Genomic DNA, 11,213 nt, shown 5'->3' with positions numbered 1-11,213 from the left:
CTCAGTCATTTTTCTTTTTTTGTTGCATGTGTAGGTGTTTGCAGAGTTTAACATGATAGTCACCACAGATCTGAAGAGTAACTTTTATGGTGATGTGGATTGCTACACACCACGCTTTGTCACAATCTTCAAGTCCAAGAAAGGGACTGTTGGAGAGAAATTGGATGAGCTTATGCAGCATATGAATACAGGGGTGAGTTTACTGCATCCTTAATTTTGTTTATTATTCTGTGACAGAATTAATATAATTAATGACAGAATTTAAATCTTTGGGTGAAGTAAGCTCATTTATTTTTACTGTAGCTTTAAAGTTTCATGCTCTTGAACTTGATCTCTTTTTTTTCCCCATCTACTTCTAGAAAGAAGCAGATGTGACAGCAATGCGCACTCTTGTGCTCCGGGGCTTACCTATCCTGCTTGGTGATGATGCCAGTAACTTCTACAACACTTGCAATGTAAGTTCTCATAGTAAAAAAAATTAAAAGGGTTACTTCTCCCAAAAAAATAAGAATTGTCATCAATTGCACTTCTGTGCTCCGAAAGCTGTTTTACCAAAAACTCTTCTAGTTACCAAAAAACTTTTCATAATTTTTTTTTTTAAAGTATTACAATAATACAGCATTTCTTTAAAAAGTGAATAAACTACCTTTTTCCGAACTTTTGAACGGTAGTTTATTTGCTGCCCTTTTATTGAGACAACACTTAAGATTAATCTTGATTACGTCCTATGAGTGCAGTAAAAAGACAAAGGCTCCAAAATGTGGCAATTCAGTGTAAGCTAGAAGGGTGATCAGAGAAAATAAATCAGGAAAACTTTACCTTTATTTTCATAGCATTTATACAATACAAAAGTTAGTTCACAGTGCATTAACTAATGTTAACAAGATTTTAATAAAGTATTTGTAAATGTTGAAATTAACATTAACATACAAGATAAAGTGCATCTTTATAAGTGCAATTAATTTTTGGTTCATGTTAACTAATGAACCTCTAAGTGTTACCAAATGTGTATTGTATTTGTAAGGATATTAAACAATCAACGTCAATTAAGTAAAAAAAATAAATATTGAAAAGTCCATGAAAAAATTTATCTTATGTCTGGTAACATTTGTGACCAGTAGTAGAACACAGTGGGTCTTGGTCTATGGTGTTAAAGCATTTACAAAATGACAAACCTCCAACAATTAGTTTTAAGACTGTGTTAAATAGAAGGACAAAATAGCATTCATATGCAGCATTAAAGCACAAATGATCAAAAAAAAAAAGATGACAAAAGGACAAATTATAGGAACATGCAAGGTAATTATTATCAACTTTATAATAAACTTAAATAAATAACAATATAGACAGACAGATAGATAGATAGATAGATAGATAGATAGATACTTATTGGATTTTACAATGTATATATACTTATTAGCTTTTACAAGCTAAACTCTGCAGGACAATGGCCCTTCCAAGACTGAGTTTGGATTTTGTGGTAAAGTTATACCTTATATAATGTATTAACAACTCATCAATTAAATATTTAACAACTTATATTCTGAATAATTATATATGTTTTTGGACTGGAAAATATGACATGGATTTAGACCAACCTACAGTATTTTGTATTTTCTACAAAAAGCATTCACAAACAAATTAACTTCCCTTATTTACCCAGCATTGAAATCAAGCACATATAAATGTCAGGAAACACGATTCCTGGCTGCATGTCGATATCTATAGGCCGCTGGATATTTATTAAGTTGTAAAGAACACTATATCAAGTTCAACGACCTTTAGTTTAAACTGATAATCATTTTTTTTACTCGCGTTTGCACAGTATTTAATCCATTAATGTGGCAGGCTCTTTTGCCACTCAGTCCACCTGAGGGGGAGTGTTCCCGGCAGGAAAGTGATGCTAATGCATAACCTCTATATAAGCAGCTACTTCTAATAAATATAATTACAATTTTAGGTAAATAAAATCCATACATTAATTGAGACAGACAATGCAGTTATAAGATGATCTCTTTTTTTACAAATTGGTATGTTTAAGGTTTATGACACTTTCTAATGCAATTAATTTTAGATGTTACATTGTCCATTATTTTTAATGCTATTTGTTAGCATTTCGTTCAACATTCTGGTTTCATGTACAGTACATTGTCTTATTGTATGTACACTGTAGATGATGAAGAAGCAAGATGTTTTTCTTTGGGGCTGTGTGATACTAAATGATGAATCATGCAGGACAGACATATGACAAAAATGTTTTGACCTCATTAGCAACGATAACAGGTCCTGGGTGAATATTTTCAGTTAGATAGTGACAGGAAGTCATCTGCCAGACATCTAAGTAGATTAATCCATTAATATCTCTGAACATCTCTTTCATCACTGTGTTCAGCTGCATCGTATACCAATCACTTTGAAAAATATTCTGTAAGAACACAGATCAGAATCAGAATTCCATGCACACACAAGGAAGTTTTCTAGTAACAAAGCTTTCAGTGCTTTCAAGCTTCAAGACAATAAAATCTACAACCCCAATTCCAGCGAAGTTGGGACATTTTGTATAATGCAATACAAGCAAGAATTTGGGATTTGTTCATTCTCTTTAACTTTTATTTAATTGACGAAAGTACAAGGAAAACATTTCCAAAGTTTTCACTGACTAACGTAAATGCATGTTGTAAATAAGAACAAATTGAAATTTTGATGGCGGCAACACACTCCAAAAAAGTTGGGACAGATGCATGTTTAACACTGTCACTTCAACTTTCATTTTAATTGCAATGTTTCATTGTATAGGAATTAAGGATTCTAATTGTAAAAGTTTTGCAAGCAAAAATTTTTTCCAGTCTCTCTTGAAACAAGGCTTCAGTTGCTCAGCAGTCTGTTATTGTCAATGTCTGATTCTCCTTTTTGTGACTGGTATTTTCAATAGGAATCCGATCTAGACTGCAGGCAGGCCAATCTAGCGCATACTGGTCTAGATTCTTGGAGAGAATTCAGTCCGGACTTGCCTCAATTTCATATTCCAAGTGCAGAAATGATCTCCTACTTTGATAACGCATGTTAAACTTGTAAATTATTATTATTTAACTCTGAAGGACGTGAGAACACAGAACACATACTTGTGAGAATTGAGATGCCCTTTGTTCTGACAGCCAGTGTGTTATAAGAAGCGAGACAGCAGCATGCAATGCAAAAAAATAAATAAATAAATAAAAATAAAACACATAACATCACAAAGGAATGTCATAACACTTAAAAAAAAATTATTCCATTTTATTATTCATAAATAATAAATAATTTCATATTGTCCTATACTCTTTACTATGTGTATTTGTGAAAATGATTAAGCTATTTATAATATTACATACAGTATTTCATTGCCAATGTAAAATTATTTTTAATACTTTCTTGCTTCATTAAAATAATGCAAAACAAAATGACAAATATTTACTTTCGCGAGCCATCATGTATTTGCGAGCTGCATTGGTAATCTGTCAATCAAGGACAATACGTTTACCCTTATGAAACAAAAATATATTGCAGTATATTGGAAAATATCATGTAATATATTAGGCATATATTCTTATATATATTTATTTTTTCCAATATATTGCAATATATTGAAAGCGGCAATCATTTGTATATTTTGCAATATATTATGTAATATATGTATCATCAATATATTTTTAAATGTATTCAAATATATTATATTTTAGAAAATAAAAAGGGAAATTTATATATTACAATATATCACAATATATTTTAAGAAATATATTGGTAAATATATTTTCCATTCGTAAGGGTAAAGCTTACAGTCGTGGCATAAAAGTTTTGAGAATTACATAAATATTAGTTTTCAAAAAGTTTGCTGCTAAACGTCTCTAGGTTATGTATGTAACCCTAGTTCCTCGAGGGAACGAGACGCTGCGTCGAAGCGCTTTGGGGAACGCGTTCAGCGTACGCGACTCTGAATATCGTGTGTAATCAGTCCAATGGAAGGGCGTGACGTCACCGACGTGGTGACGTAAGCGACCAGGAAGCTATAAAAGCACGTGCCACGCAGCTGGCGTCAGCTTCGAGTACCAGCAAGCGCCGGCAGGGGTGCCGGGGGTATGGCTCCGAGACGCAGCGTCTCGTTCCCTCGAGGAACTAGGGTTACATACGTAACCTAGAGACGTTCCTCTTCAGGAACTCGAGCTGCGTCGAAGCGCTTTGGGGAACGAGTCCTAACGCCGCCAGTCTACCAAACCCCTGCCTGGTGTGTATCCGAAGAGCACAGCTCAGGACAGGAGGACAGAAGCGCCTGGAGTGACTGGCATATCTAGGCCATAGAACCTAACAAATGTAGAGGGCGTGGACCACCCCGCAGCGTTGCAGATGTCCAGCATGGATACACCTGCTAAGAAGGCCTTAGAGGCCGCCATACCCCGAGTAGAGTGAGCCTTGGCTCCCGACAGCGGGGGACGACCAGAGGACTCATAGGTGACGTTGATAGCCTCGACTATCCAACGACTAATAGTCTGCTTAGAAGCAGGAGAACCCCTCTTGGGGGGACCGTAGCACACAAGCAATTGGTCAGTTTTTCTCCACAGGGCAGCTCTGTGGACGTATGCGTCCAGTGCTCGAACCGGACACATACAGTTTAGCTTCGCCTGGTCAGGCTCCCAAAAGGGAGGAGGACAGAAGGCCTGCAGCACTACAGGTCGTGGTGTAACAGAGGGAACCTTGGGAACATATCCCGCTCGAGGGTATATGAACGCTTTAGTCATGCCTGGTGCAAACTCAAGATAAGAAGGGGCCATCGAGAGGGCCTGAAGATCTCCTACTCTCCGCAGAGAGGTAATAGCCAACAGAAAAGAGGTTTTAAGTGTGAGATGTCTGTCTGAGATATCTTGAATAGGTTCAAACGGGGGTTTGCACATAGCCTCTAACACCACAACCAAGTCCCACGGGGGAATACGGGACCGTACTGGAGGTCTCAGCCTCAGTGCACCGCGGAGGAAACGTGTAACTAGGGGGTGTCTTCCCAAAGACTGACCGTCGAGAAGGGTGTGGTAGGCCGCAATGGCCGCCACGTAGACCTTCAGAGTAGAGTGGGTCAACCCTGCAGAGAGCCTAGCCTGTAGAAACTCCAGAACTGTACCAACTGGGCAGTTTGCTGGGTCTAGCTGGCGGTCTCTGCACCATGAAGTGAAAAGCTTCCAGTTCAGGGCGTACAGTTTCCTCGTAGAGGGAGCTCTGGATTGGAGTAGGGTCTCCACAACCTCAGTTGAGAGACCAGCTGCTACCAGTTGTGCCCCCTCAGGGGCCACACCCACAGCTTCCACAACTCCGGGCGAGGGTGAATTATCGTGCCCTGCGCCTGTGAGAGTAGGTCTGTCCTGATCGGTATCTCCCACGGAGAGCCGTCGAGGAGCGAGACTAGATCTGAGAACCATACTCGGCCCGGCCAGAACGGGGCTACTAATAACAGACGGACCCCGTCCCGGCGTACTCTCGCCAGAACTCCCGGAAGCAGAGCGATATCCATATCTGATCTACCACCCGTGGGTGAAGTCTCCATTCCCCGGGCCTCGGCCCCTGCCTCGACAGTATGTCTGCTCCCATATTTAACTTCCCAGGAATATATACTGCTCTTAATGAGAGGAGTTTGTTCTGGGACCACACCAGGATCTGGTGCGCCAGCTTGTACAAAGGGCGCGAACGCAGACCGCCCTGGTGGTTGATGTAAGAGACCACTGATGTGTTGTCGGTGCGCACCAACACATGGTGACCTCTCAGGTCTGGGAGGAAGTGCTTCAGTGCACGATAAACTGCTAGCATTTCTAGACAATTGATATGCCACGTTAGATGGCGATCGCTCCACAGACCACGGGCAGGGTGGCCACTCATGACCGCACCCCAGCCGGTGAGGGACGCGGCCGTCGCTAGTGTCACACGGCGACAAGGAGCTCCCAGCACCGGGCCCTGATTCAAGAACCAATGTTTCTTCCACATGTCTAAGGCACGGAGGCAAATCCCTTGGTCTTGAGCCACCACTGTAGGGGTCTCATGTACAGCAGGCCAAGAGGTATCACGTTGGACGCAGCTGCCATCAGACCCAACAATCTCTGAAATTGTTTGACAGTGAGTGACTGGCCTTCTCTGACTCTCTTGACTGAGATGAGGATCGACTCGATACGAGCAGGGGACAATCGTGCCTGCATCGCGGTCGAATCCCATACTACGCCTAGATAGGTGGTTCTCTGAACCGGAGAAAGTACACTCTTCTTGGCGTTCAGTCTCAAACCCAGCTCCCCCATATGTGCGAGAACGACATCTCGATGTCGAACCGCAATCTGCTCTGACTGAGCTAAAATCAACCAATCGTCGATATAATTGAGAATGCGGATGCCCTGCGTGCGCAGGGGGGCCAGAGCCGCATCTACACACTTTGTGAACGTGCGGGGTGAGAGTGCGAGGCCAAAGGGAAGTACTCGATATTGGTAGGCTTCGCCCCCCCGAAAGCGAACCTCAGAAACTTCCTGTGTTGAGGAAGGATGGAGATATGAAAATATGCGTCTTTGAGATCTATCGTGACAAACCAGTCCTCGGACCTGATCTGAGCTACAACATGCTTGATTGTGAGCATTCTGAACTTCAGTCTCATAACTGAACGATTTAAGACCCTCAAGTCTATAATGGGACGCAGCCCCCCATCCTTCTTTGGAACTATGAAATACCGGCTGTAAAATCCGGACTCCCTGTCCTGAGGAGGGACCACCTCGATGGCCCCCTTCTCTAATAGGGTTTCCACTTCCTGTTCCATAACCAGACCGTGCCCGGGGCCCACTATCGTGTGAACGACCCCGTTGAATATAGGCGGCACGGAGCCGAACTGAATGCGGTAGCCTTTTTCTACTATATGCAGGACCCAACGAGATACATTTGGCAGTAGTTTCCACGCTGCTAAATAATCTACTAAGGGAATCAGTCTCTCGAGACTGACCTCTGGTGTAAGAGACCCCCGCAGGGGCGGCGAGCGTCCCAGCCCCGCTACGCGCACGGGCGGAGGATACTGAGAACGATGCTCGCCCGGGGCCGCTGCGCCCTGGAGCACTGGCAGGGTTGGCAGAACGACCCCTAGAGGGCACTGAGGTGGGACGGGCACCGTGGACTGGGGTGTGTACCGTTCTACCCCAGCGGAGGCTGCCCTCTGAAACCCCGGGCCGTTGGCGTCAGGGTTTCTTGGCCGAGGACTTCTTAGCTTCGATAACCGCCCTTAAATCTAACTTGGGCTTAGAAGACCTCGGCCTAGAGCGTCGCTGAGACTCTCGTTCCCGACGCGGAGGAGCACGAGAGGCGACGCTCTGTTTCTGGGCCTCGCGGTGTGAGGAGCTAGGGTGCGGCTGGGGCATCTCCTTCCCAGATGCCCCGAGGGAGCGACGAGGGAGGAACTTATGGAACGCCGCCGCCTGTTTGCGGGCCTCCTGGAACCTGTCGACGACAGAATTAACTGCGTCGCCGAACAGGCCAGTCGGCTGGATCGGGGCGTCCATGAGGCAGACCCTGTCCCGTTCTTTCATATCGGACAGGGTCAACCATAAGTGCCTCTCCGCGGCCACCATAGCTGCCATGGACTGCCCAATCGCTCGGGCGGTCTCCTTGGTGGCGCGGAGGGAGAGATCAGCGGTCCTTCTTAATTCAGAAATATCATGGGACTTGATCTCCTCTCCCTCATCTAGCTCCTTGAGCAGGTCAGCCTGGTACGCCTGTAACACCGCCATGGTGTGCAGACACGCACCAGCCTGACCTGCAGCCGCATACCCTTTGCCCACCAAAGCCGAAGTTGTTCTTAGTGGCTTTGAGGGCAATGCCGGGGCCTTCAGAGACGATGCCGCGCCAGGGGACAGATAGCTCGCAAGCGTCTGTTCCACCCGGGGCATCGCTCTATAACCGTGCTCTCCCATCCCCACTACATTTCCGTAGTAATCAGACGAGGGGATGTAGAGGCGGGCCGAGAATGGACGTTTCCACGACCTGGCGATCTCATCATGCAGGTCGGGAAAAAATGGAAGGCCCCGGCTGGGAGGTGGCTGACTCGCGCGCAGGAAGCGTTCATCCAGCTTGCTTCTCTGCGGTTCGGTAGACTTTTCGGCGGGCCAATCGATACTTAATTTGGCCACCGCGCGAGTAACCACCTCTAAGAGCTCCTCATACTGTAGCGAGTGGGGTGGCGAATCCCTATCGAGCGACTCCACATCGACCTCCTCGGAGGAAGAGAGGCGGAGCGTCGATCCCTCACCCTGAGTGGAAGGAACCGCTGTGCGTGCTTCCGACTCTAGGGATTGGGTGCCGGATCTGGCAGAAGTGGAAGGAGATAGGGACTGGCCCGTCTCCATTCCCTCTACCAGATCGACTTGCGAACCCCACGAGTGCAGCCGCCATTCTGCCTCGACAGAAGCGGGACCAGCACCGCGGGGAACGCTGGCGAAGGCCCCCTCCTCGAAGAGGGCCCTCTGGGAACGAAGCAGCCGCACCGACATTCGCTCACAGTGCGGGCAGTCGGCCCCCTCGAGAGCCGACTCAGCGTGCTTCGAACCCAGGCAAACCACGCACAGGTTGTGTGTATCCCCACCCGTTATATATCTCGGGCAGGGAGGAACACACAGCCTATAACGCGATTTGGAATCGCCATCTGAGTGCTTAACTTTCGCCTTGCTTTTTGGCATGTCTAGGAGCTCTTTTAACTGAACAGACAACAGTAAATAAGACTCACAAGACGGACAAATGACATTCACACACAGAGCGCTTGCTGAAAGACGCGAAGCTGACGCCAGCTGCGTGGCACGTGCTTTTATAGCTTCCTGGTCGCTTACGTCACCACGTCGGTGACGTCACGCCCTTCCATTGGACTGATTACACACGATATTCAGAGTCGCGTACGCTGAACGCGTTCCCCAAAGCGCTTCGACGCAGCTCGAGTTCCTGAAGAGGAACTGCTTTTAGATCTTTGTTTCAGTAGTTTCTGTGATGTACTGAAATAAAATTACAAGCACTTCATACGTTTCAAAGGCTTTTATCGACAATTACATGACATTTATGCAAAGAGTCAGTATTTGCAGTGTTGGCCCTTCTTTTTCAGGACCTCTGCAATTCGACTGGGCATGCTCTCAATCAACTTCTGGGCCAAATCCTGACTGATAGCAACCCATTCTTTCATAATCACTTCTTGGAGTTTGTCAGAAGTAGTGGGTTTTTGTTTATCCACCCGCCTCTTGAGGATTGAGGCACAAGTTCTCAATGGGATTAAGATCTGGGGAGTTTCCAGGCCATGGACCCAAAATTTCTACATTCTGGTCCCCGAGCCACTTAGTTATCACTTTTGCCTTATGGCACAGTGCTCCATCGTGCTGGAAAATGCATTGTTCTTCACCAAACTGTTGTTGAATTGTTGGAAGAAGTTGCTGTTGGAGGGTGTTTTGGTACCATTCTTTATTCATGGCTGTGTTTTTGGGCAGAATTGTGAGTGAGCCCACTCCCTTGGATGAGAAGCAACCCACACATGAATGGTGTCAGGAGGCTTTACTGTTGGCATGACACAGGACTGATGGTAGCGCTCACCTTTTCTTCTCCGGACAAGCCTTTTTCCAGATGCCCCAAACAATCGGAAAGGGGCTTCATCGGAGAATATGACTTTGCCCCAGTCCTCAGCAGTCCATTCACTATACTTTCTGCAGAAGATCAATCTGTCCCTGATGTTTTTTTGGAGAGAAGTGGCTTCTTTGCTGCCCTTCTTGACACCAGGCCATCTTCCAAAAGTCTTGGCCTCACTGTGCGTGCAGATGCGCTCACACCTGCCTGCTGCCATTCCTGAGCAAGCTCTGCACTGGTGGCACTCCGATCCCGCAGCTGAATCCTCTTTAGGAGGCGATCCTGGCGCTTGCTGGACTTTCTTGGATGCCCTGAAGCCTTCTTTACAAGAATTGAACCTCTTTCCTTGAAGTTCTTGATGATCCTATAAATTGTTGATTTAGGTGCAATCTTAGTAGCACCACAATATCCTTGCCTGTGAAGCCATTTTTATGCAATGCAATGATGGCTGCACGCGTTTCTTTGCAGGTCACCATGGTTAACAATGGAAGAACAATGATTTCAAGCATCACCCTCCTTTTAACATGTCAAGTCTGCCATTCTCACCCAATCAGCCTGACATAGTGATCTCCAGCCTTGTGCTCATCAACATTCTCACCTGAGTTAACAAGACGATTACTGAAATGATCTCAGCAGGTCCTTTAATGACAGCAATGAAATGCAGTGGAAAGGTTTTTTTGGGATTAAATTAATTTTCATGGCAAAGAAGGACTATGCAATTAATCTGATCACTCTTCATAACATTCTGCAGTATATGCAAATTGCTATTGTTAAAACTTAAGGAGCAACTTTTCCAATTTTCAATATTTATGTAATTCTCAAAACTTTTGGCTACGACTGTACAGGCGTACACCGTCCACCTGCAGCATCTTCTGGGATTTCTAACGGTTCCAATCTCTCAGGGCTGTGTTCCAGTTTAACTTTTTTAAGCTAACTTCCCTCCATCTTGTTTACTTGGGTGTATGTCATTGATTAAGTTGGATGAGTGCCCATTACTGGCAGAACCTTTGGAGACCCTGTCCCAAATGGAACACTTCATGTGCACTTTCGGTCTTGCACACTTACATTGGTTACAATTTATGAAGCCTGTGTTATACTTTCTGCATGATAAATCCGGACACATTCACGAACAGTGCAGATGCAGACTACTTGTATTTATACTACCGCAAGCGTACGCTGATGGTGTGCTCCACAACAAACATGGGAACAAACAAATGCCCAGAATTATTGCACATTATTGCACATCACATCCCGTCTTTATATTGTTTCATTGACAGATTCTACAAGTTCGAGTAGCTACGGGTTTCTTCACACAGCCTGTGCATGTGCAATTGCTCACAAGCACCCCATTCACGGCCTTTATGTGCCCTAGATCCTCACTTCTGTCCATGTAAACCTTTCTTTCAATTAAATTTTTTATGACATCCAGTGAGCATTTGACATAATCAGTCGATGTTTCACCACTAATAGGAGTAATTATTATTATTTTTTATCACTTAGATTATGGCCAATTGACTTAAAGCAGTGTCCAGTATTTCCCATACATTGAGTTATTTGTGGTGCCCATCACAATATCA

General features: G+C 44.9%; 1 protein-coding gene across 1 annotated transcript in view; it reads right to left on the bottom strand.

Annotated features, from left to right (window-relative positions):
- Positions 1-2,184: 2,184 nt before the first annotated feature.
- LOC132115903 (NXPE family member 3-like) overlaps positions 2,185-11,213 on the bottom strand; it is a 30,599-nt gene continuing 21,570 nt past the window's right edge. Inside the window, exon 6 of the mRNA XM_059524310.1 lies at positions 2,185-2,425. Within this exon, the coding sequence (XP_059380293.1) occupies positions 2,228-2,425 (198 nt within the window). The 3' untranslated portion in view covers positions 2,185-2,227. The remainder of the gene's footprint in view (positions 2,426-11,213) is intronic.

The sequence above is a fragment of the Carassius carassius genome, chromosome 35, assembly GCF_963082965.1.
Source record: "Carassius carassius chromosome 35, fCarCar2.1, whole genome shotgun sequence".
Lineage (NCBI taxonomy): Eukaryota > Metazoa > Chordata > Actinopteri > Cypriniformes > Cyprinidae > Carassius > Carassius carassius.
This window is presented reverse-complemented; position numbering and strand designations above follow the sequence as displayed.